Source organism: Lutra lutra, chromosome 9, assembly GCF_902655055.1.
Source record: "Lutra lutra chromosome 9, mLutLut1.2, whole genome shotgun sequence".
Taxonomy (NCBI): Eukaryota; Metazoa; Chordata; class Mammalia; order Carnivora; family Mustelidae; genus Lutra; species Lutra lutra.
In genome coordinates this window covers 11,528,933-11,556,850 of record NC_062286.1, presented here as the reverse complement: position 1 = coordinate 11,556,850, position 27,918 = coordinate 11,528,933, and the positions used below count along the sequence as shown (strand labels likewise).

Sequence of the window (27,918 nt, the reverse complement as noted above, 5' to 3'; positions counted from 1 at the left end):
TATTTTAAGATGCATCCGTCATTTCATACCTGAAGTCTTTTCCCATCAGAGGTAATTTGAGGAATCTGATTATGAATCCTATTTATAAAATCAGAGTAACCTTGGGAAAGAAGCCCATCCTGAATGAGAAGCAAAGAAAAGCATAAATTTAATCAATACCTGAATCTTTCTTTTGTAAATCAAATGTAGAAAGATAATGGGAATGTATTCATAAGCATACATATCCCCATATTCTCAAAATGATTATTTCCCATCAGATAAAGACAAGTTATAAATTCAACTTTAATTCCATGTGACTAGAATATGGAAAAGCTGACCATAAACAATCCAAAAACTATACTCCAGTATTCTAGAATGAATACTAGAGATTGCAGTTTCTACCACATATCCTTAAACATATGATTTTAATATGAAAAAACGAAGACAAAAGTCCTCAGTACTAAAAAACTACCTCATACTGAAAATACTTTGGAAGTATGTCTCAAAAGGTTCCAAGAAGATGGAGAGAAGGGAGTTGAGGGAAATTGGAAGGGGAGGTGAACCATGAGAGACTATGGACTCTGAAAAACAACCTGAGGGTTTTGAAGGGGCGAGGGGTTAGGGGAGCCTGGTGGTGGGTATTATGGAGGGCACGTATGGAATGGAGCACTGCGTGTGGTGCATAAACAATGAATTCTGGTACACTGGAAAGAAATTGAAAAAATAAAAAATTTAAAAAAAAAAGAGCTTCCAAGACATTAATGTTCTTAGACTTCACATTGTGCAACTATGACATGAAAAAATAACTGTAATGTGTAAAATAATCTATGTATCAACAAAGATAGCTATTTGGAGTAAAAAACAAATCTACATAGTATATAGTGACAAGAGTGGTTAAATAAACCATGAAATATCCATTTAACAGACCACTAGACAGCCTTTAAAAACTATTCACAAAAAAGGACATGAAATACTTAAGAGACTTTATTAAGAAAAAAAAAAGTTTTCCTAGATTCACATAACTTGATTTACCATGTAAAATAGTATTGATATAAATACAAGGAGTGGATGAAAATATACCAAACTACTAGTAATGATTATTTCTAGGTATTGGAATCATGACTGAATTGTGGTTTTTTCCATCATTTTACATATTTTTATCTCCCGAAACACAAGCAAAAAGAAATTTTTTTAAAGTATGACTATATTTCAACATACAGCTTCATCCAGGACCAGGAATCTAACTTGGGATAAGTTCAGCTTTCCAGTTGACACCAAATCATCTAGTCTTCCTGGAGTGCCAACGACTATATCTACCTGAAAAATATCAAAAGCACCTAATGAAAACCAAACTACTATTCTGATCACTGTAAAAACAGCAACAAACGGTGGTTTACTTACGGTGAAAACACGCACACTGAAGCAGCCATCATCAGCTCAAAATTCTCAGAACAGGAACTGTAGATAATGCCCTATTACCAAACCTGTATTTGTTTTGGAATTAACGTAAAGATTTTGGATAACTAATTTTGACATCCTTAATTGTTACGTACAGTCTAATACATAAAATTTGTATTATGTGAGTGAATGAATTTATGGGAACTCTGAAATCCAACCAGGATTCAAATGCCAGCTCACCACCCAGCTGTGTAACCTCATCTCTTCTACTTTCAACTTTCTCTTTTTTTGAAATGGGCAACACCTTTGGAGATGCAAGATGGCTCTGACAACTGATACAACACCATGCTAATGTTTTAAAACTACTGTTATCATCTCATGACCACGAAAGGAAACACTACTATTATTGCTTCCTTTTTTTTTTTTTTAAGTAGGCTACATGCCCAGTGGGAAGCCCAAAACAGCCCCAGTGGGGCTTCAGCTCATGACCCCAAGTTCAACACCTGACCTAAGATCAAGAATCGGATGCTTCACTGACTAAGCCATCCAGATGCCCTAAATATTCATATTTTTACATGAGGAAACTGAAGTTTAGAATACTAAAATCACAAGAACTTAAATGTTATAAGCGTCCAAACTGGAATTTCAAACTTGGTACAAACAAGAGAAAAGGTCTAACTCAAGAACAAGGTTTATTTTAACTTTTTATTATAAAAATTCTCAAACATACTCAAAGGGAAGAGAATAATAAACCCCACACCAGTACAATGAACAGTATTTTACATTCACACATGCATCTTTTAATCAAGTTCACAGTGATAGGAATATGGATTTTAAAGTAAGTGCTACCTAGGGGCTGTAAGATGTTGGGCAAGTGACTTAATATTTAGTATAAGTCCTCTTCCTAATCTATAAAAATGGGGAGAGTGTGGTGCCATTTCATTAGTACTGGAAACTATAAGCAAGTCTCAGTTCAATGTAGAGAATATTGCCTGAAAATATGAAGATAAGGCCTATTTAATGTATTAAGAACCAGCTATGTGCCAAGCACAGTGACAGGTCCTATACATAGCAATGAACAAAATAGCCTTCTGATTCTTTACTCTTTATTATAACATCTCCTTACGATAAGATTCCAACCCACATGTGAGTCTCCACTCTCTCAATTTCAGCAGCTAAAGTCATCATGAAAACTCACTTTATGTGAAATATATACACTAGGTCTCTCAGGTTTAAAAAATGATAAGCTGGAAAAACCTGTATAATAGCACCAATTACTCCTCTGGGCCTCAACTGCACATGTTGCTTAACTGTGCAACCTTTTAAAACTGTAAAACTTATACAGTTCTACTCTCTCACTCCAAAGCTGACTTTAGCCCAGGACAAGACACAACACAGGACCATGGCTGAGCCAGAGGATGATGGGAGATCACAGGAGGAAAGATGGAAAGAGCGGAAAGAGAATGTATTAGATTCCCTAAGCAGAATGGACCTGAAGGTGTCAAGAAAGCCACAGAATAAAACTACCTTTGGATTTAGCCAGTACCAAATTTTAGATATGAATGACAGAAGCATACAGAATTCTCTAAAATCTCCACAGCTGGAAAACAGGAGTTAAGAAACTTAATAACTTCTGAGGAAAATGGATTTGGGTTTGAGGAGCCAAGAATGGAAATGAACATTAAATCTCTTACAACCACTAAAAAATATAGCACAGCAAAGAACATATCAAAGCAATATTACTATGTTAAAATAGTATTAACAAGTACAGTAATAGGATTCCTTGCTTTTAATATGTCATACCAGGTCAATCTAAACCACACAGCATAAAATTTCATTTGACGGGGGCACCAAAGGAACTGAAAGAAGTGGACATAATTCCTCGCCATGACTCAGTATCATGTGGGTTAGATTAAATAATAAAATATTTAGGGAAGGAAATGGAAGAGAAATTTGAAAGGGACAAGTTACTTCATACATATAAAATATTTTATGAAGTCCTATCTATATCTAGCTCCACAGGATTGATGAACCCAGTTAAGAATATTACCTAATAATAAGGATCCCAGCCCTAGCTTTGTCCTCTGTAACTGCATGCCTGTGCAACCTTTTTAAGACTCCCCTGACCCATATCTGAACTCATCTCCCTCCTCCTGAAGCCAGAGTTTATCACTTTTCACCCGTCCCTTGAGTCACTGCCAAAATGTCCACATTCTCTGCAATCCACTTGATTTCCATTTCTATTCTTAACTCCAGTTTCTTTATCTCCAAAAGAAAGGATTCTTTTTTTTTTTTAAGATTTTATTTATTTATTTGACAGACGGAGATCACAAGTAGGCAGAGAGGCAGGCAGAGAGAGAAAGAGGAGGAAGCAGGCTCCCTGCTGAGCAGAGATCCCGATGCGGGGCTTGATCCCAGGACCCTGAGATCATGACCTGAGCTGAAGGCAGAGGCTTAACCCACCGAGCCACCCAGGTGCCCCAAAAGAAAAGATTCTTAATTCATGAGAAAGCAAGAAGAAAATCCTCAAGTACTCAAAAGGTAAACCAAAAAAAAAAAAAAAAAAAGTATGCTGAATTTTGCATGAGGGGTTTGGAAGAAACTACCGTGCTGTATACTCTTGGGAAAAGAAAGGACATACTTGCAACATGTTTTTGAACAAATTTTGTTTTGATCTTGTTCTAATTTCAGACTCACTTGATTTTTCCTGAAACACAACAGAAGTACAACTGCCAAAATGACAGCTCATAATGTAACCTCTTAAAAATTAAAAGTACAACTTACCCCATTATCTAAAACAGAGAGCTGATCCCGTGCCGCAACACCTCCAATTATCAGAAGCTCCCTGAAATAAATACCATAATGATAACATAGAAAACGATGCAAGCTGGCTGTACTGTTTGATTGTATCCATTTCTTTTCAGTGGACATTAAGGGTGAGTTAAGTAACTGAGAAATGTACAGCAGAGGCTGGAGAAGGGTGGAATTTAAGGACGTCAGTCGCTGCAGCCGCATAAATGCTAGAATAGGCCGTGCAGAGGAGCACATGAACACTCGAGACCCAGAAGACACCAGTTCTCATTCATTTCCGTGTCCTCCTGCACTAGGCTAATTCCCAGGGCTCCAAAATCTGCTTCCAATCTACCTTCTTGAACATTTGTGGCTGCGTGTGTATAAATTATATCTCTGAAATACGTAAGTATCAATTGTTAAAAGTGGCCTCCAGATGGGATAACTAAAAACTGGGGAACCAGGTGAAATACTTATTTTTCACAGGATATTCTTTCACATTGTTTGAATTTTTCTCATTCCAAGTAAAATTTTTTTTAATGTTTAGGTTAAAAAAGATCACGTTATGCCAAGGCAATTTTATGTGGGGAAAAGAACAGCCTTTTCAACAAATGGTGCTGGGACAAACGGATATGCACATGCGAAACAATGAGGTTAGACCTCTTCTTTATACTACATGCAAAAATTAATTCAAAATAAATTACAGGCGCAATTACAAAACACAGAACTGTAAAACTCTAAGAAGAAAACATGGGGGTAAATTTTCATGACTTTGGGTTAGGCAAAGTCTCATCATATGGGACACCAAAAACAAAAGCAACAAATGAAAAAAATAAATCAGACCTCCTCGATATTAAAAACCTTTGTACTTCAAAGACACTATCAAGAGAGTGAAAATATCCATAAATCCTGTATCTATAAATAGTATCATATGCGTATCAGAATATATAAAGAACTCTGATAACTCAACAAAACAACAACCCAAATGAAAAATGGTAAAAAAATGTGGACATTACAAATGGCCAATAAGCATAAGAAAAGATGTTCAACATCATTAGCTATTAGGGAAATGCAAATCAAAACCATAATAAGATACGATTTCATACTAATTAGGATGGCTACAATCAAATGAGAGGTAAGTGTTGTGGATTTGGAGAAACTGTAACCTTCACACATTACTAGTAGGAACGTAATAATACCATGTTGTCACTTTAGAACACAGCTGGGTGGTTCCTGAAAACATTGAACATGAAGCTACTATATGATCCAGCAATTCCACTCCTAGGTATATATCCAGAAGAGATGAAAATGATGTCCACCCAAAAACTTGCACACTAACGTTCATAACACAGTGGCCAAAAAGTGGCAACAAGCCAAACGCCCTCAGTTAATGGACGCATAAGTAAAAATACGGTCCACGCGTGTAAATGGGATGCTTTTTAGCAATAAAAAAGAAGCACTGATCCACACTGTGTCATGAACGAACCCCTGACATCACGCTAAGTGCAAGTGGCCAGTCACAAAAGAACATGTATCACACAATCCCATTTATGTAAAATGTCCAAAACAGGCAAATCTACAGACAGAAAGTAAATCAGTGGCTGCCTCGGTATGGTGAGGTCAAGAGGAAACCGAATGGCTGTTAACAGGTACAGTGCTTCCTTTGAGAGTGAGGAGAAAGTCTAAAAACGGTTTTGGTGACAGCTGTACAACTCTGTGAATATCATAGAAAAACTAAAAGCAACCAGAACACTTTAAAGAGTGGGTTGTAGGGTATGTGAATTAGATGCCACTAAAGCTATTCACGAAAAGATTGTCTCCTTTTAAGCAAGCAAGATCACTTCCTGATATAGCCAGTAACTTCCAATCAGAAATATCTACCATGTATCTTCCTTTATTAATTTTATTCTTAATGACCACAGTCTTTTAAAAAATCCTAGAACACACTAAGAAAGTAGATGACCTTAACACTGAGTCTTGTAACACTACAACTGATTAAAAGTTGGCTTTATGGCTTCCTATCCTCATCTTGAACAATTTAGACAGAAGAAATACAAAACACAGAGTGCTTTCTCACCTATGAATGTCCATTACCTTGGCATATTCTCTAACCACGTACCATTCTAGAGCTGTTTTATTTCCTAAATATGGTAATATTAGATACCAGACTATCTATATAGGAATCACCTGGAAGAGCTGCCATTCTTCCTAAAGAAGACAAAAAAATTCTAATTCCTATCCCCTGGAAATTCTGATTCAAAATATCTAAGAGAAGAATAAATATCTAATATTAAATATCTAAGAGAAGAATAAACAATTTGTATCTTTAAATAAAGTCCCTAAGTTCCCCAGTTTGGAAACTATGATCCTTAAATCTATCATTTCTTCTGCTACAATACTCTTTTCCACTTTCCTTATCAGTTATATTTATCCCTATAAATTTAGCAGAAGATACACACATAGCCCAATCTATCCTTGTGTACAAAGCACTGTAGGCTTGAGGAATATAAAAGAACAGCCCTTGACTTAAGGATTACAAAGCTAAGCTGGGATGAGCAAAACTATGCATATTTAAAACAAGAACGCTAACACATGACAGTGTATAAGGATTAAGGTGAAGCACACACAGTCAGTGGTATCCAAGGAGGGAGAAAGGACTGGGCTGGTGTAGCTAGGCTAGCCTCGCAGACTAGGACTTGAGCTGGGTTTTCAAGGAAGGCTCATTCATACAGAATACCAAAATAAGTAAAACATAATTTTACCTTTTTTTTTTTTTTTAAGATTTTATTTATTTGACAGAGAGAGAGAAATCACCTACGCAGAGAGGCAGGCAGAGAGGGGGAAGCAGGCTCCCCGCTGAGCAGAGAGCCCGATGCGGGACTCAATCCCAGGACCCTGAGATCGTGACCCGAGTCGAAGGCAGAGGCTTAACCCACTGAACCACCCAAGCACCCCTACAATTTTACCTTCTTAATAAATAGATTTTATTATTCATCTTCCCTTCCAGTCCCTGTCCATAGGTATGTTAACCTTTACACATAATTACAGCACAAAAATCCATTCATATTAGCATTTTACATTCTTTCAAAACACACTCTCTTATGAAGAATTCCAAGTCCCTGACATAAAGCAGATGCCCTGGTTGTTTTCCTACAGTGACTTTCCCTATCATATCTCCAATGCATTTTACCCCATTTACTCCATTGTTTCTCTCACTTTCACACAATCCCCACACTCCCACACTTAATCCTGTGAAAGCAAAGACTGTCTCACTGTTATGCCCCTGATCCGGAGCCTAAGACCCCACACATAGTAGGGTATTCAAATAATTCCCCAATGAGTGACATATGCATCAGTCCTCAAAACAAAACTAAGAATTATTTCAACTAAAAAACTGTATCAAGTATAATTTATCCCTGAGTAAGTTTAACTTATAAGAAAGATCAGTATTAAAAAGATGGTCCTGGGGCACCTGGGTGGCTCATTTAGCATCTGCCCTCAGCTCAGGTCATGATCCCAGGGTCCTGGGATCTAGTCCTGCATCTGGCTCCTTCGGCAGGCAGGGAGCCCGCTTCTCCTCCTGCCCACCGCTTGCTCTCTCTCGTGCTCTCTCTTTCTCTGACAGACAAATAAATAAAATATTAAAAAAAAAATGCCAACAATTCCAAATTTCTGAAGTTAGACAGCGGTGATGCTGGCACAACCTGACTGTGCCAAAAACCACTGAACTGTACACTTTAAAATGGTGGGTTTTATGGTGTGAGAATTATGTCTCAATAAAAAAGGTAATTAACAAAAATCAAGTAACAAATCAACTCACACAGTAGTTTATAAGGCATGGCCTTCCTCAAGACAAAAGGGACTGCTACTGAGCAAGGAGCTCCACAGATCACTTCACTTACGGTCTCCCTCCAGGGGTTCCGGGAGCCCTCTGACTAGGCAGTGACCAGTGAAAGCCCGAATGGAAAGTTCTCATTCCTGTGAGACAGGCTAGACTCAGCTTCCCCAAACTGTTTACCAACATGTAGGAAACAATGATATTTTCTACACAAATGAAGTGATGGATCTAACAGTGAATGAAATGTTCCCTTAAAAAAATTAATTTCTGGGCGTGGCATAGTCAGTTAAGCTTCCAACTCTTGGTTTTGGCTCAGGTCATGATCTCAGGGTCATGAGATCAAGCTCCGCTTCAGGCTCTGTGTTAAGGGAGGAGTCTGCTTAAGATTCTCTTTCCCCTCTCCCTCTGCCCCTCCGCACCTCCCACCCCTGCATGCATGCATGTACTCTAAAATCTTTAAAAAAATACAAAATAATGGAGTGCCTGGGTGGCTCAGTGGGTTAAGCCTCTGCCTTCAGCTCAGGTCATTATCTCAGGGTCCTGGGATCAAGCCCCACATGGGGCTCTCTGCTCAGCAGGAAGCCTCCTTCCCCCACCCCCCTTTGTGTGCTGCTCTGCCTACTTGTGATCTCTGTCAAATAAATAAATAAAAATTTTTTAAAAATACAAAATAAAAAATTAAAATTACTGATATCGTTTTGCCAACCACGGCATTTCATGTAAGAGAAAAATCTCAATTTACTTATCTTTGAACAAACTTATCAAACAAGAGTTTCAGGGGTGCCTAGAAGGCGTCTGACTCAGCTAAGGTCATGATCTCAGGGTTGTGATATCCAGCCTTCTATCAGGCCCTGGGCTGGGAGTAGAGCCCACTCAAGAGCCTCTCTGCCCTTCCGCCACCCCACCTCTCCCCACCACCGACCCCAGCGCGGGAGCACGCAAGCTCTCTCTTTCTCTTTCAAAACAAAACAAAAATATTAAGAAAAAAATTTTATATAAAAACTACTTGCTACTATATATCAAAGTTAAAGTTCCACAATCACACCTGTGCATATGTGTGCATACTGAATTTCTACCTCATTTTTTTTCTTACTCTTCTTCCAAAACACCTCAAACCTAAAAACAACAAGGCATTTGAGCACAAAAGGAAGGTTTACCTTAATTTAGGATTATCAACATATTTCTTAAACTGCTTGACGTTGTTCAAAGTTTGCTCAGCTAACTCTCGGGAGGGCTCGACGATGAGAGCTTTTGGAGCATTGGGGAGAAACTTCGTTTGTGCCACCTGCGCATTACCTTAAGAAAATGAAAACGATGGGAACATGTTCAAATCACATCTCAATACCTTTAATCGTAAAGCATGAGCACAAATATTCCAGTATCAAAAATTCCAATGACTGTCAAAAAACTACAGGATATGGTCATAAAACAAAATAAAGCTAAGATTCCTAAAATCAACTATATAGCTTCTTCAAATTTACTTGCAGTGATTGCAACTGATCATATGTTTTGTGATAAAGTAAACAAGCTATGAAATGTATTTACTTTAAGTAACTGAAATAGATTAGCCAACACAATGGTAAGAGTATGAGCTTTCAAGTCCAACTGCTTGGGTTTAAATTCAGTTCTACCACTTACTTGCTGTGTGACCTTGGGCAAGTTACGTCAAGTCCCTATTCCTCGAGGTCTTTGTCTGTAAAATGGGAAGAGTACTACCTTATAGGGTTGTGAAGATTAAATAATCTATGTAAAGAATTTAACACAGTGCCACAGCACTTAATAAGCACAATTTTATAAATACTAGATTCCATCACCATGATCAGGCTCCCCAAAATGCCTAAACAAAACCAAAATACTCAAGAGTTTATGAATCAGGTTTTGAAACTGAATTTTACTGACGTGTTAAGTAAAGATGTGTGACTAAACCAGCACAGGGACCATGTGTAACTCACTCACTCAGAGAAGCCTCCTTACTGGAGTTTTTGCCAGTGCCCATTCTTGCAATTCAGAAGCAATACCTGTGTGCTGTGATTTGACAACACAACTATCCGGTGCCTTGGAAAGAGCAACAAAACCATCTTTTGGTGGAAACTTAAACTCTTCTTCACCAAAGTTAAACTTTAGTTCAGCATTCTACCACGGAAGAAAGGGAGAAAATGAGAATTCTTAACCTAACAGCGAACTAACCAGTACAAAATAAAGCAGATCAAAGTAGCTTATAATCATGGCAACATTCTTCTGATTACCTTCAAAACACAAGCAGGAAAGAGGGCTTGGTTCTTCATATGTGGTGGTATTTCAAAGGCCAGACCAAGGTCTTTTCCTAAAAAAAAAAAAAAAAGAGGGAGAGAAAGAGACTGAGGAAAACAAAATGATCAGAAAAGAACATCTGTATGCTCATATCATCAAATCTCTCAACCCACCCACATTCATGTGTTTCCGTCCTGCTCCCATGGCTAAACTGGGCTGCCTAATGTCAAACTCTTCACTTTTTACTTCACTCCTACAAGCGCCCCTTCTCCCACTCTACATTTTTCCCTTCATAATGGATCACTTCCATTAGACACTTCGACGAGACAGCCCATGGCACACAACCATACTGTAACATTAAAACACAGACAACCTCCTTGAATCCACATCTTCCTCTATCTTCTATTTTTCTTCTCCCATGTGTAGTAAAACTCCCTGATTTCCACTGTCACTGTGTCATTTCATTTCATCCCATTCTCATCACTGAAGTGACTCCCAGTCACACTCCCCCAACTCACCCATCAAGCTCACCAAAACAGAGATCATAAGTGATATGCACTTGCCAAACCCAGTGCTTAATCTTCATCTTTCTTTCTAGGCTACACCCATCGGAAGCACTGGATACAATCTGATTCTTCCCTCCTTCAAATACTTTCATCACGTGGGCTACAGGACTTCAATCTCTCGATGCTCCTCCTCCTTCACCTCTGCTAAGATTCTCCTCAATTTGCTGGCTTCTAACCAAAAGAATCCCCAGACTCGGATCCTTCCTACTCCTTATCTACTCTCATTCCCTAGGTAGGGAATCCAACCTTCTAGCTTGAAGTATCATCTATAAGCCTTTGTCTCCCAAAGCTGTACCGCCAACCCTGACCTCCTGCTTTACACATCTGACCACTTATACTTGACTTCACCACTTAGATGTGTAGTAAGTATCTCAAATTTAATATGCCCCAAATACAATCCCCAGCAACCCACTGGCCCCCTATCTACCACTACCACACATGCCATTCTGTTTTTAACACAGAAGCCATGAAACAGTGAAAGTGAAGAGAGAGGATATCAATTCTCTCTCTACTCAAAACCCCAATGGCTTCCAATCTCACTCAGAAAGTTTGTATCATGGCCTAAGAAAGCCCTGTATGGCCTGACCTCACTACCTCAACTGACCTAACATTCCACCGCCCTGATCCATGCTCACTGTGTTCCAGACCCACTGGCCTCCTCAATGTCACTCAGACACCTCAAGCACACTTTTATCTCAAGGCCTTTGCATTTACTGTTCCCTCTGCTTGAAATACTCTTTAAAGATTTTTGTACAGCCCACCACCAAACTCATTCAGATTACTACTCAAATGGCACCTTATCAGAGAAGGCTTACTGACCACCCAGTACAAAGTAGCATACCCCTAAACTATTAGCACCCTCCATCCCCTTACCCTGATTACACTCCTTTCAATGTACTTTTTCCAACCTAACATACCCTGCATCTCTCTTTCCCCACCAGTAGGTAAGCCACAAGATGAAACAATGTTTGTCTACTCCATCCTCTGTTCTAGATAGAGCACCTCCTGGTGTGCCTGGCATTGAGTAAATGCTCAAAATATACTGGTTCAAAAGAAGGGCAGGGAGGGAGGGAGGACTGAAGAAGAGGGTAAGAGAATTATAAATCACAAATATTGGGTATCTTACCTTCCCTAAAAGACAACCCATTTGAAAGCTTACCATTTTTGGAGAATTTGACATGCCCCTTATCTATATCGAGATAACATCCAATGGTATCATGCATAGTGAATTCCTAGAAAAGCAGAAAGTGCAGTGCTATTAATAGAAAGAAAAATCGTAAATTAAAGCTAAAAGTTCAGGGGCGCCCGGGTGGCTCAGTGGGTTAAAGCCCCTGCCTTCAGCTCAGGTCATGATCTCAGGATCCCGGGATTGAGCCCTGCATCGGGTTCTCTGCTCAGCAGGGAGCCTGCTTCCCTCCCTCTCTCTGCCTGCCTCTCTGCCTACTTGTTATCTCTGTCTGTCAAATAAATAAATAAAATCTTAAAAAAAAAAAAAAGCTGAAAGTTCAGTACAGCTGCATCAAAAGTAGTCAGTGCTTCAAAATAGTTCCTTGAAGCCCTAATGGTGGTGTTAAGAAGAGCCTATTGGGGAACCTGGCTGGCTCAGTTGGTGCAGCACGTAACTCTTGATCTCTGGGTTCTGAGTTCAAGCCCCACGCTGGGAGCAGAGATTATTTAAAATAAGTCTTTAAAAACGAAACAAATTGCTTATTACAGCATATCACATATCATAGCAGAGGCGTCTTGATAGGCTTTTTAGAATCAACATGATATCCAGGCTCATCCTCCTTACTACAGATTAAGACTTGACAAAAAAACATTTAGATTCACCATGATTAAAAATAAGAGAAGAACCTATACATTCAAGTCAAAGCCAAAATCAAAATAGGTGAAAATAGAGACAAAGTAATATATTTTGGAAAGACTAATAAATGGCGTAAGAAAAAAATATGCAGCTCATTTTAAACATTTCTTCACGGAAACCCAAATCTGAACTTTGTGTGGAAAATGTTCAGAAAATCCACCTGAATTTCAGAGTCCCTTTTATACTCCTAGACATGTCACAGTGATCAAATAAGTACACAAGAAAACTTACTAATGCTACGTTTGGGTCGATAATACAACTCACCTCTCCGTAATTATCAAACTGTTTATTATGGGATTTCTTTCCTGTTCCACCAAAGCCAAATCCAAACTTGTCGGTACCTAGATTTTAAAATGTATTTTATTTATGTGGTTAAGAGTAAAGATAAAACTAAAAGCTCCGTACAAATCTAAAAACTACAAAAACTCGAAGCATCTATGCAGTTTCGTGTGGTACATATTGCTGCATACTAACTGTACTCTGACTTCCCTCATATTCTTAACCTTCTTCCTCCTGTTTTACACTGTAATAGTATATATTTTTTAGTACTTCAAATCTTTTTGGAACACAGTGAGGTATACATAGATTTATTATTTCCAAATCTTGAAAATAGAAACTTGTGTGGTTAAGATTATTTTGCTCCCCACTATCATAAAATGTCAACAATCCACAAATATAAACCAGGAAATTCAGTTTATTTCAGAAACACTCACCTAGGTCTAAGGAAGCCTGCATGGAAGACCACCCGACTCTGCATAATCCTTGGTCATGACAGGACACTTCGTAGTAGTGCTTCCCTAGAAGGGCAAAATACTGTGAGATTTATACACACCTGTGAACCATTTACCATGAAGCCCCCTCCCTACGATTTGAATTACAATTTGTTATGTTCCAAATGAAGAACTACAGATCTTTTTGTAACATTAGAAATCTTTTCAGATCCTTGATTTAAAGCTACTTGAAGAAAGTTCATGTATTAATACATTACTTCACAAGTTGATACAAGTGCAAATGCTATTTAAATACCTTTCGTTAACCCCTTAGTCGCTCTGCATCCATGCCACTCCTTCACTTCTCTGCTCTGACAACAAAGACCATCGGACCCAATTGCTGGATGAGAAAAACACAAAAAACCATTTCAGCAGAGTATATAAATTAAGCATCCTGAAACGAGTATCATTCAGTCTCACCAACAAAATAATTGCTTCACTTGACTTATTGCCATGTTCCAGACACTGAGACTTACTGATTCCTGAGTAAAAAGAGCTTCCCCAGGGGCGCCTGGGTGGCTCAGTGGGTTAAAGCCGCTGCCTTCGGCTCGGGTCATGATCCCAGGGTCCTGGGATAGAGTGCCACATCGGGCTCCCCCTGCTCGGCAGGGAGCCTGCTTCCTCCTCTCTCTCTGCCTGCCTCTCTGCCTGCTTGTGATCTGTCTGTCAAATAAATAAATAAAATCTTTAAAAAAAAAAAAAAAAAAGAGCTTCCCCAAAAGTAATTATGCTTATTAACCTCTTGGAGGGCCTTGGCCAGTAGCAGACGAGTTCCTGTACTGTTACCTGTTAACTAGGACAAGATTTTAGGGCATCAGGTCTGGAAAGGAATCAACACAGCACCCAATCTCACTCCCACTGACAGTGTAGCTGTATCAGCAACACAAATGTGTCTAGATGACCATTCTCTAGAGTCTTAAAGGAACGGACCCTCAGAGGGGACGCAGCACTCACTCATCAATACCTGTGGCTTTGATTTTAGGCTTAAATTAGAGCTTCAGCGAATACTACTCTAAAAGGAAAACAGGAGTATCTCTGGCTTGTTTCCCAATCCACCGATCCAGATCCATTAAGAGAAAGCAGGACAAAGACAAATAAATAAACCTTGTTATTTGCTAATATGAGGACCCTAAAAATTATGTCCTATATGGCACCTCGTGGTCAGTCACCACACTTACTAAAGCTTACTGACTCTAAAAGAAAGCACATGGCTTTTGTCTGTACTGGAAAGAAACTCTAACTTCTGTCCTGATTCAGGCTTGTAACCCATATTCAGCCCCTGAATGTAAAACAAACTTTCAAGAAAAGCATCTCATCACACATCACCAGAAATTAATTTATTCAAAGTATAAATCCTTATTCATAAGGGTACTATATTCTATAACTGTGAACTTTTTAAAAAGTTCTCCAAGCAATGGCAAATCCTTAAAATTCTTATACTTAAAATTCTTATGCACGTATACAGATATACACCTGATATAAATTGAGGTCATATGGTGGTCAGCAGCAATTTGCATGTTTTTGTTTGTTTTGGGCATGATTCCTCTTGCCCACTCTGCATTTCTTTGCATTCTGCTTTTCTGACTCACCAACACTTGGTGGAAATTTCTCCAAGTCAACACTGCAGTTCTGGCTCACTCTCTGTATTGGCTACACAGTAGTCCTCCGATACAACCTCATCTGTGTCAACCAATCTTTTAGCAAGAACATTCATTCTGTTGTCAGTTTTTTACCATTACAAATAATGCTGCAACGAACAACTTGGTATGTATAGCCTTATATACTGGCACGGTTATTCCAATGGGCTAGACCTTCCAGAAGTAAATACATATTTTTAATTTTAATTGGTAACGCCAAACTGCTTTCCAGAAAGGAAGGAATTTGTTAGGTTGGTTATCACTCTATTCAGCTCTTACCAATCAAATGGGTATAAAACGAAATCTCACTGAAGCGTTAATTCCCATTTCCCTACTATCTATAAACATTATTTTTGGATGTTTATTGTCATTTGGATTTGCTCTTCGGCGAGCTGCCTATTTGTATCCTTTGCCCACTTTCATTATTGGTGATCTTCCTTACCAAAATAAGCACCTCAGTCTGCTACCTATGCAAGAACCCTCACCAGTTCACAAGTATTCTTCATAGTTCATCAGCATTGCAAGTGTTCTCTCTGTATTTTTTTTGTGGGCTATCTTTTCCACATATGTATTTTTTTTTAATTGTGTACAAATAAACCTGATCTTTTACAATTTCCAAGTTTCCTCTTTGGATTAGGAAAATTCCCCCGCCTCAAAATTGTACATGTACTTTTCTACATTTAAATTATATACATATGGGCGCCTGAGTGGCTCAGTCCATTAAGTGTCTGCCTTTGGTTCAGGTCATGATCCCAGGCTCGGGGGGATCCAGCCCCATGTGGGCTCCCTGCTCAGCAGGGAGTCTGTTTCTTCCTCTCCCTCATCCCTCCCCCTGCTGTGCTCTCACTCTTGCACTCTCTCTCTCTCTCTCAAATAAATAAAATCTTGTTAAAAATAAATAAATAATACATGTATGTATATTTAAATCCTAAGTACACATAGAATTTGTCTCCAATTACAAATTAATTTTACATTGCTCCAGACGGAGCATCAATTATGCCAGCATCCTTACTAAATCAATCATTCTTTTTCCCACTGAAATACTGTTTCCTGCATGTCATCTTATCACATATACTAGGATGTATCTCTATTATATTCCAATGACTAATTTGACTAGTCCTATGTCACTACTCAACTACTCAAATACAGCAACTATATTCTAGTATCTGGTAAATTAAATCTTCATTTAATACTATTTTTCATTTTTATTTTCACCATAAATCTACATTTAATACTATTCTTTTTCATAATTTTCTTGGTATCCTCAGGTAATATTAAAAACAATTTCCTTACAAATAAGCTGCTAAAATCTATCTACTTACCAAAAGCAGATCCTCTGTCATATGGGTTCATTTGCCATTTGTTGAGCACTAAAATTTAAATAAGTCACACACAATCATACGAAATTAAAAACACTCTCTAAAAAATAAAATATATTTTATGTGATACCTTAATTCAGATTTATACCTAGATTTAATATGATTTTACCAATTATTTGGAACATACAAGTAAACATTTTGCTCTTTTTAGTAAAGGCAAAATTGAAAGTGAAAGCCAATAATTATTGCCCTTGGGCTAAAGCCTTTTCTCCTCACTTGCTTCACAGCACTTGGTAGTAGATGGCACTGATCTCTGTCGTAACTGTGAAGGCACGGATAAAATGAAGCTTTGGTAACTAAATACATTGAAATAAACAACCAAGTTGGGCCCCTGGGTGGCTCAGTGGGTTAACCCTCTGCCTTCAGCTCAGGTCATGATCTCAGGGTCCTGGGATCGAGCCCTGCATCAGGCTCTCTGCCTGCCTCTCTGCCTACTTGTGATCTCTCTCTCTGTCAAATAAATTTTAAAAATCTTAAAAAAAAAATTTTTTTTAAATAAATGACCAATGTATCAGGATCTAGGTTAAGTATCACTGTGTCATTTTTAAAAGAAAAGCAAGTCCTTTACGTCACTATCACATTCGAAACTCACAATTTTTTTCCCTCCTCACTTGCATGGAACCAGCATTTTCCTTCTTTAAAACATCTTAATAGTCTATGCATAACTGAAGAACTGTATTAGCTAGAGAACTCTATATATACTCTATATATACTTCAGGCCTAACTTCCTGCCCAAGGCAGAAATCTTTTCTTGATTACTTGTGGCCCAACAATATCTACCATCCGCTTAAACACTCTGATGGGGAAGTAACTTACTCTTGAGGTTCTCTTTCTCATTGCTCCTTCTAATTACTAGTAAGTTCTTAAACAGAAGTCTTCATTAAATTATTTCTAATTAGTCCTGGTTCTTTCTGAAACAGTTATTTTCTCTCCAGATCCCTTCAGTGATTTTACAATTATCTCCTCTCCTCTGTACTTGTTTCTCTATGTTTAGACCTCTAGTGTCTTTGCTCCTCACAGGCCATGATTTTTGAAACTACTACCTCCTCTGGAAGCATTCTCTTTTACCGCCCCCTTTCCTAAATGAACTATCCATTAGCTCACAATTTATTTATGAATTCATTCTATGAACTATGCAACACTGTTACTTTCAAATTGGTGAGAAATGTTGATTTGGCAAGTTCATTCCACTTAAGCTTGCTATTTTGTCACAATTGCGTTCTGTACCATGAAACAAATGTGACTTAAAATACAGAACAAATTTTGTCAAAATATAACAAAATAGAACCATTTAATGAAAGCAACACAATTTACAGATGAGGAAACTGATGTAACATAATCCAGGGCATAGACGGGACTGGAAATCCTAGTAAAAGGATGGATCTCCAGGTAAATTGGACTAAACATAATGCACTTTCAAATTTACACTTGACATTTTAACTTCCTGGACTCCTTTCTTAAAGGAAAAACAATGCATGCCTCCTTCCCCTGTGGAAGAAATACGTCCCACCATCATGGACTCTAATTCCATCAATTTTTTATAAAATCCTCAATACTTTTGTAAAATACTGTACCAACTTATCTTTAATATTAGACATAAAAGTCATTAAGAAAATCATTAAAATAACTAAATATAATTTCCAAAATGCCAGAGTTTTCTCAAAGAAAGCACTGTTAGTATTTTAGGAGAGACAATCTTTCACCATTTATGCTGTAAATGGCATTTAGCATCCCTGATTTCCAGGGCACCAAATGCTAACAGCCCTATCCCCCAAACATTGACAATAAAAATACACACTCTCACCTCCCATCTGTCAATGCCAGGAATAAGAATTACTATTTTTACATAGAAGGGAAATATTAATATGCAAAACTTACCTGAAGCACCAGTTTTAATTGTTGTTTTTCCTTTTTTGCCTTCCTGTTGGTCTTTCAGAGTTTCATATACTATCTGGATAACTGGAATACTGAAAGCCTATCAAAGAAAAAATAGTTCTCTACATTAGTATTCATATTAATGACAATTTAACAATCAATGTTACAAAAGTTACACATGCGCATTAAATAATTACATATTCCAGACTGCTACTCTAATTTCATTTGCCCAAGTCCAAAATACCAGCAAGATAACAAAAGAGTTGATTAAGTGAAGGAAACAGGAGGCAGCTGACAACCCAAAACCATAAACAATGGGGACTTTCAGAACAAACCTAAAAAGGAAAAATACTGTCCGGTCTGACCAACCCTGATCCAGGCCAATAAGAGAGCCACCTCTATTTGCAGCCTCTTTATTACTAAAGCCATTGCATTAAAATTCAGAAATAAATACAAGTACTAAAGATACTGCAACTCTTTATCCAAGATCAGTTTGTATCTGTACTAGTCTTAAGCCTATACTCCTGCAGATCTTATTTCAGAATTAGCTGACAACTAAAATATCATTCTCAGTGACAAGCAATCAATTCCTCACATTTTGGAAATGGTTGTTTTATTAAGTACTCAAAGTAAAAACTACTATTCAAAATTCGCTTTAAAAATCAACTCTTACAGGGCGCCTGGGTGGCTCAGTGGGTTAAGCCGCTGCCTTCAGCTCAGGTCGTGATCTCAGGGTCCTGGGATCGAGTCCCACATCGGGCTCTCTGCTCAGCAGGGAGCCTGCTTCCCTCCCTCTCTCTACCTACCTCTCTGTCTACTTGTGATATCTCTCTGTCAAATAAATAAATAAAATCTTTAAAAAAAAATAAAAATAAATAAATAAAATAAAAAATCAACTCTTACAAAGTAAGTCAACTTAAGTTCATTACTTACACCAGTTTTTCCACTTCCTGTTTCCGCAGCCTAAGTAGGAAAAAAATAATTGAGCTTACAAATTAGATTGTCAATTTAAAAAGTCAAATTAACATGACAGTATGGAGAAATCTTTAAGACTTGACTGGCTACTATAATTTTCACAGTGCCTCTAGATTCCTCAGGTTTCTTCAGTCAACTGTGACTACTGCCAATCTGGTCACTTCTCCCACATCCCTCAACAATCTGCTCTCCCCTCTTCTTTCCCATTGCTACCATTAAAATCCAAGCCCTCATCATTCTAATCTAGATTATTACAAAAGTATCCCAGCAGAATCTAATCTCTGAGCTGTACTACAAACTGCTACCAAATCAGCCTTCATAAATACACAGTTCTAACGATGTAACAGCCCCACTTAAAAATTTCCACTGACCCCGGGATACCTGGGGGGCTCAGTTGGTTAAGCGGGCTAAGCATCGGACTCCTTGTTTTAGCTCGGATCATGATCCCAGGGTTGTGGGATGAAGCCCTGCATGGGACTCCAGTCTTGGTGGAGTCTACTTGAGATTCTCTCTCTTCCTCTCCCTCTGCTCCTCCCCCACCCACAGCTCATGCAGGCATTCTCCCTCTCTAGAATAAATAATTTTTTTTTAAAAATTTCCAATGATTCCCCCCTGCCAACAAATACCAATTCTTTAACGTGACACTTGAGAAAGAGTCCAAATAATCGGGCCCACTACATACTTCCCATCTTCTCTCAAGTTATACGCACCCTCCCCACATTTTATGCTACATCTGATTAAATTACTCTGGGATCATATCCTGCATTCTCCTACTCACAGTTTTTACTGATATAGTCTCTACTTATGGAGCATTTCTCTTTCATCTTTGCTTTGTCCAAAATATACCTCCCCCAAATAGAGCCACTTGTGTGACAGACACTTCTCTGTGTACCTATCTTAATATGCTACTGGATTTAAGCTTCTCAAAGGTACAGACTGCATCTTATTCATCTCTGTGTTCCCCACAACTTCTGCCTCATTACTCTGAATACAGTGTATGTATCCTCAATGTGAATAAAAGTAATTTGGTGAAAATACCATTTCTAAGCCTATAGAGGAGCTCTTCAAGTGGGTCACAAACTGCCACAGAATTGTGTGTCCTCTGCTCCCAAATACCTCCCCAAAAGCAAACATACCATAAGTACATCACCGCCGCCAAGGATCAAGGGGATAGACTCAGCCTGGATATCAGTTGGGAGACTAAAAGAATATTTTGAAGAATTTTAGTTAGTAAAAAGAGAATCACCTATGCTAAATAAGTTATGTTAAACGATAAACTTAAAAGAGAATTTTATTTGGTAAACAGCACCAATCTTTTCCAGCTAAAAATACATCAAAGTTGAAAAAGGAAGCTTTCTATAATTTAGAGAATCTTAAGAAAAACTGAATTTTAGTTACTCAACTAGATTCAAAAATATCTAATAAGATCACTAACGACTGCTTAAATTACTGAACACTGTTGTCACAGGTACATTTAAGCTTTATGTACTTACAGCCAATCCATCTCTTCTACGGCTTGAGCAATCTCGGGCATAACACCCATCTCTGAAAATAAAAATGCACTTTAAAAAACTGAACATACTAAATGTAAATAATACTTTTAAAATTACTGTCTAAAGAAAAGGGAAGAGTTTTTGGAGCGCAGCTGTTATTTAGTACCTCCAGAGTATGGCACCGTTGAAAAGAGTATAGTTAACAGAGTTAACAGAGTTAGTTAACAGAGAAAGACTTGCGTTCAACTACAAACTCTCCCTGGCAACGTGACCTTGAGCAAGCTCTAGAGCTTACGAAGCTATAAACCTGTTTTCTTCTGACAAAATCACTAATGTGATCTAGGTTGTAGAGCCACAGGAAGATTGTGGATAGTGATATGTGATGCATCTGACACATAGTTGTCCCTCGATACACAGTAGCCACCAGTGAGTGCTTCCTTCCTGTGACTGATGAAAAAGCCGGAGAGGTTTCTCAACCAACACTTTGGTTGTTTTATAGAAAGATAACGTGGAAGTGATGTGCCTTGACTATTCGAGGACCACCTGATTAGCCTCAGTGATCGGAGAAAAGTGAGCAGACCAGTGGAGAGAGGGGCCCAGCCTTACTGGCAACCATAATCAAACTCTGGCTAACTAAAAATGGAGGCGCCGGGGTGAAAACTTGGGTAACTGGAAATCACACCTGAAGAACTATGATTCTTCACTGTTCAGGTATTTGAATAATAAATTCACTTTGAAGCCAGTCTTAAGATTGTTTCTGATTGTATTTTGTCCTTTCTCAAATAGTTACACATGAAGTAGTTGGACTGTGTAAACCTCTTTTCCAAGTAAGTGATTTTTAAGTCTGCATTTACAAAAATGAAACTTTTATTATTATTATCACAAAAATACACATTTCTATTAGAAAATTAACAACACTCAAACATTCCTAAGCCCCTGAGATAGCCAATTTGGAGATGTTTTATTTCTTGTAATGTGAAACGGCACAAATCTACACATTGAACATATGCACTGGAAAAACAGCTTTTTTGTTGCACATGAAAGGAATCATACTAGCAATTAACACAAGAGGTACAACACTAAAACTTCAGTACCTAGTCAACTCATTAATACAAATATTAACGATAGGGGAGAGTATGAAAATCTTTTTCAAAAAAGACTTTCCTACCTCTAAATTTCCTCCAGGAAAATCCACAGATCAAAAACCTAATGAAGATCTGAAGCTGTATATCCAAGCAGGCCTTTCTAAGAACTGGTCCCATTAGATCCAGCTACATCCTCGCTCTAAAATCCATAGTGCTTGAAAAAAGGTAAGCGATGCTCTTAAAAAGCTGCGGAGTCTACCGCAAGCTGAAGTCGCTCGTCACACTGTTAGACCGCAAGCAGCAACCACAGACCGCTTTCAGCAAATTCTAGATGTTCTGTTCCACTCTGGTCATGTTCTCTGCATGTTTGCTTTGGAACCATGTTTTCTCTAAATAGAACACTTTGGGGTGCCTGGGTGGCTGGTCAGTTAAGCGTCTGCCTCTAGCTCAGGTCATGATCCCAGAGTCCTGGGATCGAGTCCTGCCTTGGGCTCCCTGCTCAAGGGCGGAGTGTGCTTACCCCCCTCCTTCTGCGTCCTGTTCATAATCTCTCTCTCTCTCTCAAATAAGTAAATAAATAAAATCTTTTTTAAGAAATAGAACACTTTAAGGGAAAAACAGGAAAGCTCATGTTCTGGGATTCCATGTCTTGACTTCCTATCACAGACTCTTCCAGTCCTTTACCCTAACGTTCCTGAAATCTGGGCATGCCTCCGGAAGAAGCAAACCTGTAAAATGACAATCGGGAACTGCTCTACACACCCGGGCTCTAGAGTCTTGTTTTAGCGGGGCTGGGGAAAGAGAGCCGGCCAGGCCAGCACTCCGGGCGGGCGCCGCTTTGCCTCCTCTTCGAAGATCCACGCACACAAACCAGAACCCCCCCCCCCTGGTGACTTAAAGATGTGGAATTCCTCGTGTTTTTATAGCAGAAGCGGGAAGAACGTACGGCACCGTGCTCCCTCTCAAGTCCCCCCAACAGGCTGAGGCCGCGGGAAGATCACAGGCCCAACGGGACACAGGGCTGTTGCACACGATCCGCGCCCTTCCTAGGCAGGACACCGTGGCAGCTCCGTAAAGCTGCGGATGTAAATAGGACGACGACGAAGAGGGAAAGATCACGACTCCGGGGTGAAAGAAACCACCTCGAATGACGGCTGGGCATCAAGGACAGGGTCGCGGAGCCCACAAAGAACACGTGAACTTGCAAACCGTCCGCAGCGCGAGTGTTTGCGGGCGACCGTGCTTCGGCCGTCACGTTACCGCGGTCGGCTCGGCGTTTAACAAACACACGCCTGACGCGTGCCTGGGGCTCTCCGTCCCGCAGAGGCCTGGATCCACGGGGGCAGAGGCAGGGCGGCCCGGTCCGCGGCGCCTGCCCACGCGCGGCCGCCGGCGGCCGGGCCGAGCCCAGCCCGAGCACCGCTGCCACGTCAGACCGGCAGGAGGCCTGGCGCGGCGCCGCCGCCCCGTTTCCGCGGCCGCGGGTCCCCGGGCCTGCCGGCCGGCCGACGCCAAAAGAGAAAGACGACGGGGAGCCGGGGGCGCGCGGCCGGGACCCGCGGAGAGAGGCACTCGCCAACCCCGAGGCGCACCGGCCAGGCCTCCCCGAGGCCGCCGCGGGTCCCCCCCCGCATTGCGGACACCGCTGCGGACAGCTCCCTCCCGGACCGCGCCGCACCTGTCCGCCCCCACGGCTCCCGGCCGGCTGCCCCCGGCGCCCGAGCGCGGATGGAGCCGCTCGCCCCAGCCCCTCCCCGCTCCCAAGACGCACCAGAAAAGGCCGCCATCTTCGCCGGGTCGCGCGCGGCTCCGCTTTTCCTCCCTCCCTCTCTCCGCACTGACACGCTTCGCAGTGGCAGCGCGCGCTTCCGGCCTGCGGTCTGCGGCTTTCCGAGTCCGGGCAGGACCCCAGTCCCGGGAGAACGGTTCCGGCCTAAGAAAAGGGCCGCCCGGGAGCGCGCCGTGCGTGGCCCAAGTGCAGCAGGACCTCCTCGCCTTCCACCGGTAGCCAGGACCGGTGGTCGTCATTAGCCGTGCTAATGGTTACCGTTTACTTAGAGCGTGCCCTCGGTCATCAGGACCACTTTAACACACATGAGGAAACAGATGTTATATGATGAGGGGCACCCGGTGGCCCAGGGTGATCTGATGGTAAAACAGGGCCCTCTCCGCGTCCCGGTTCATCACCCCCAGCCTCTGATGATCCGCGGGGCTTTGTGGTGTGTGAAGGATGGAGGAGACGCACTGAGCTCATTGCCCAGAAAACCTACACTACGGAGTGCCTGTACCCAAGACATCCACTCGGTGCCTTTGATGGAAGGTCCCCAACCTCCCTGCCCCGGTGTTCCACGTGGTCCCGAGCATTCCCAGGTTATCTGACCGCCCTGCGGCTTTGACTCCTTTCTCTTTGCAGGGAGAGAAGAATGAGTGAGGGCTTAATGCTCCCCACACCTCCCTCAGGTAGTGTTAGTGCTTTTAGAGGAGGACAGGAAGAGTCAGGAAAGTTAAGGAACTCGTCTGAGGCCACACACAGCCGCTCAAGGGCCCGTAGGATCTGAGCGCCCTTTGCTTCAGGGCAGGTGCCTGCTGTACCACCGTTAGGCTGCCCCGGGATGACACGGAGGAAAGTGAACCCCTCGGGCAAGATGCGTGGATGGAGTTAGAGTTGCTGCTGCAGGACCCCCGCTTCCTGAGCAGCAACCTGTGTAACCTGCACAAGTCTGGGCTTCGGGGCACTCACCTGTAAAACAGCCCGGAATAGTAGCACCTGCCTTACAGGGTTGTTAGGAGGATTCCATAAAACAGGTAAAGCACAGCGCGTGGTAAGGATTGGCAAGTATTAGTGTTACTGTTACATGTGCAGTGTTTGTTACATGTTACATCTTCAGGGTTTGCCTGAAGCTCCAAAAACCAAGGACAATACATTCGGCCCCAAGCTTCACATCCCCAGGGGGCACCATTTACATTATATTCTATATCCGCACACACGTTTTATATATAATTCTGCAAAAGATACCCCCTAGGGTTATGCAATGTAGCAATTCGGAATAGATGTCACATTCTAAAGACAGACAGGAGATCATCCATCACCCAGGACTTGCCTTTAGCCAATCCTTGCCTTAGCCAAGAAAGGATTGAAGGTATAAGAAAAAGAGATTTCTCTGAAGAGAGTTGCTGACATCCTATGGCATTTTTCTTCTCTCAAGACAGAAAGCGTTTTCCAGGGGACTACTCAGAATTTTTGATCTCTGGGCTTTGGGAAGCATTAGACGTGCTGTGAGTAGCTGTGGCAGGCTGAGACAAAGGGAAAGACAAGGTTGCTGACAGAGCAGGTCACATTACCAACACCTGTGGGCGAACCCGTGTGACCTTTCTCCCAAGGGCTCACTGGACCTGTGGGAACGGACTTGAAGTGGTCTTCAAAGGAAATGTGCTGCAGAGAGCTGCTGGAGACGCTAAGTGACACGGCAGGCAGGCTCCCAAAGAGCCCAGTTGAATTCATACCTTCTAAGCAGTGGAGAGATATCACCTACCTGCCTCCTGTGAGTTGTACCTGGAAGATACCAGCAAAAGAATCTCCAAGATAACCACAGAAAGTACACACTTAGAGAATCAACCTTGCACATGACTGAACCAGAGAGGACCGGAATCAGATCACACGGCAGCAGACAGGTGAAGGTAGGTATCTCCCCCACCCCCACATGACTTTATCTCTCCCCAGACCCCAGAGAAAACAGCTAATGGGAGAGGGGAGAGCAGAGCCTGACCCCACACCCCACCCTACTGCCAACCCGGGGAGGGAGGAAGCTACAATTTTGGTTCAAGTTGTGAATTTTGATCGTGACACTAGACTCAATAATTTAATTACAGAAATGAGGCTGTCATTGGGATGGAAGAAAGCAGACAAGTTTTCATTATCTGAGAGTAACCAGAAAAGCTTCAGAAGATGCCAGAAGTTCTATCTAGGTCAGGAAAAGAAATAGCCCGCAGAGAGGGTTTGAAGGGAATGAATGATGTTTTCAGCTTATGCCCTATCAAGTTTAGCTCTAACATACTACTTTGATAAATATCAGTGTGTGGGTGTGTGAGTGGGCAGGTGTGTGTGTGGTAATACCCTAAATAATGTGCACTGGGATAAAATGTGATTGACTGCCCACTTTGGCAAGTAAGGACAAGGCCAAGCAAAGAAGTGGCAGGCAACTCCTTCGCTAAACCAAGAGGCAGAGGATGGGTGCCTTCAGACCAGTATGCTCTGGTCTACTCTTCCCAGAACAAGCTGATAACATGGAAGCCTCCTATCAGGGAAAGTCCTAGAAGCCCAGAAATCCACCCACTCCGTAGATCGGTGGGTGGGACGACAACCACCACCAGGTGGCGCCAAACTGCAGCTAAGCCTGGTGAAGTGTGCACTGGTTTTAAAACAACCAGCTGGGGCTTCTCCTGGACATTTATTTCTGGAACCTCACATAGAACCCCACATCTTATACACTGGGGTCTTTTGAACCCCACTAATCATGTTGTGGTGGAATTTTACTACATGATCCAGGTACCCAGAAAGACTGTGCTGTATATATTCAAGTAAGCTGTGCTACAGTCCTTGCAGAACATATGGTTGATTTTGCAGCTACTGAGACAGGCCTAGGAAACATGCCCTTCAGACACCAGGACAGTGGAAAGAGAAGGAGTCTAATGAAGGACTCTGTAGACTGGCCACCCAAAAGTCACACACAGTTCCCTTCCCTCTTGCTGTTCTCTATTACACAGACTGGGGAAAAGAAAAGAAAAGAAGAGGAGAGGGGCGCCTGGGTGGCTCAGTGGGTTGAGCCGCTGCCTTCGGCTCAGGTCATGATCCCAGGGTCCTGGGATCAAGTCCCACATTGGGCTCTCTGCTCAGCAAGAAGCCTGCTTCCCTCTCTCTCTCTTTGCCTGCCTCTCCGTCTACTTGTGATCTCTCTCTGTCAAATAAATAAATAAAATCTTAAAAAAAAAAAAAAAAGAGAAGAGAAGAGAAAATAAAAGAAGAAAAGAAACCCATCACTTTTGCAGACTCCCTTGTAGAGAGAGATAGCCATGAGCCCTGGCTCTGCTTGGAGAAGTGTAAATGGAAGTTCCATGTAGGGACTTCTTAAAAGAGAAAGACCTAACTGGCATGGCTCTTCTTCCTTCTGGGACATGGACATGGTGCCTGGAAAGGTAGCAATGCATCTTGGAGATGAAAGCTTCCTGCTGTGGCTGTTGAAACAAAATAGGAGGCGACTGGGTCCTTGATGACAATGACAATCCAAGTTGCCAGCCCTGCTCTGGTTACCTCTGGACCTCTTGCAGTTTGAGAATGCCTTATGTATTTAAGCCACTGATAATTCTCTCCTGCTTGAAATCCAACCCATTGCTAATAGGCACAGAAAAGAACGGAGATGCAAAATTCACCAGTATGGATTTAGTGTAATGCGTCATTCAGAAAACTTTTTCAAGGGGCACCTGGGTGGCTCAGTGGGTTAAAGCCTCTGCCTTCAGCTCAGGTCATGATCTCAGGGTCCTGGGATTGAGCCCCGCATCGGGCTCTCTGCTCAGTGGAGAGCCTGCTTCCTCCTCTCTCTCTCTCTCTGGCTGCCTCTCTGCCTACCTGTGATCTCTGTCTGTCAAATAAATAGATAAAATCTTTAAAAAAAAAAAAAAAAAGAGAAGAGGGGCCTCTGGGTGGCTCAGTGGTTAAGCCTCTGCCTCCATTCAGCTCAGGTCGTGATCTCAGGGTCCTGGGATTGAGCCCCACATCGGGCTCTCTGCTCAGCAGGGAGCCTGCTTCCCCTTCTCTCTCTGCCTGCCTCTCTGCCTCCTTGTGATCTCTCTCTGTGTGTCAGATAAATAAATAAAATCTTTAAAAAAAAATAAAAAAAAAAAGAAAACTTTTTCAAGTGATCTGGAGTAGAGCAAGAAGCAACCAGTTGTGGCTCTAAGGAGGAGGAGACATTTTGGCCTGGGGCATGAAGGCAGCATCAAAAACACTCCTTGAATACATGGT

At 41.3% G+C, this 27,918-nt stretch overlaps 1 protein-coding gene and 1 long non-coding RNA gene across 3 annotated transcripts in view; one reads left to right on the top strand and one right to left on the bottom strand.

Moving 5' to 3' along the window:
* The window catches only part of DDX1 (DEAD-box helicase 1), a 35,479-nt gene extending 11,703 nt beyond the window's left edge, over window positions 1-23,776 (bottom strand). The window contains exons 1-16 of one of the 2 annotated variants that reach the window (XM_047745108.1): window positions 23,671-23,776; window positions 20,815-20,866; window positions 20,458-20,521; window positions 19,280-19,309; window positions 18,350-18,446; window positions 16,415-16,462; window positions 13,712-13,795; window positions 13,399-13,482; window positions 12,950-13,026; window positions 11,981-12,053; window positions 10,252-10,328; window positions 10,024-10,138; window positions 9,163-9,301; window positions 4,162-4,222; window positions 1,198-1,296; window positions 30-119 (exon numbers count right to left, since the gene is read on the bottom strand). In XM_047745108.1, the coding sequence (XP_047601064.1) occupies window positions 30-119; window positions 1,198-1,296; window positions 4,162-4,222; window positions 9,163-9,301; window positions 10,024-10,138; window positions 10,252-10,328; window positions 11,981-12,053; window positions 12,950-13,026; window positions 13,399-13,482; window positions 13,712-13,795; window positions 16,415-16,462; window positions 18,350-18,446; window positions 19,280-19,309; window positions 20,458-20,521; window positions 20,815-20,866; window positions 23,671-23,686 (1,206 nt within the window). In that variant the 5' untranslated portion in view covers window positions 23,687-23,776. Of the gene's footprint in view, window positions 1-29; window positions 120-1,197; window positions 1,297-4,161; window positions 4,223-9,162; window positions 9,302-10,023; window positions 10,139-10,251; window positions 10,329-11,980; window positions 12,054-12,949; window positions 13,027-13,398; window positions 13,483-13,711; window positions 13,796-16,414; window positions 16,463-18,349; window positions 18,447-19,279; window positions 19,310-20,457; window positions 20,522-20,814; window positions 20,867-21,982; window positions 22,092-23,670 lie in introns of those variants that run through there. The other variant, XM_047745107.1, reaches the window with a different exon arrangement.
* Window positions 23,777-24,393: 617 nt separating this feature from the next.
* LOC125108780 (uncharacterized) lies at window positions 24,394-27,371 on the top strand. Its single transcript, XR_007130009.1, has 3 exons — window positions 24,394-24,704; window positions 25,281-25,577; window positions 27,296-27,371. It is a non-coding gene; the product is annotated as an uncharacterized LOC125108780 (long non-coding RNA).
* The last annotated feature ends 547 nt before the right edge of the window (window positions 27,372-27,918 follow it).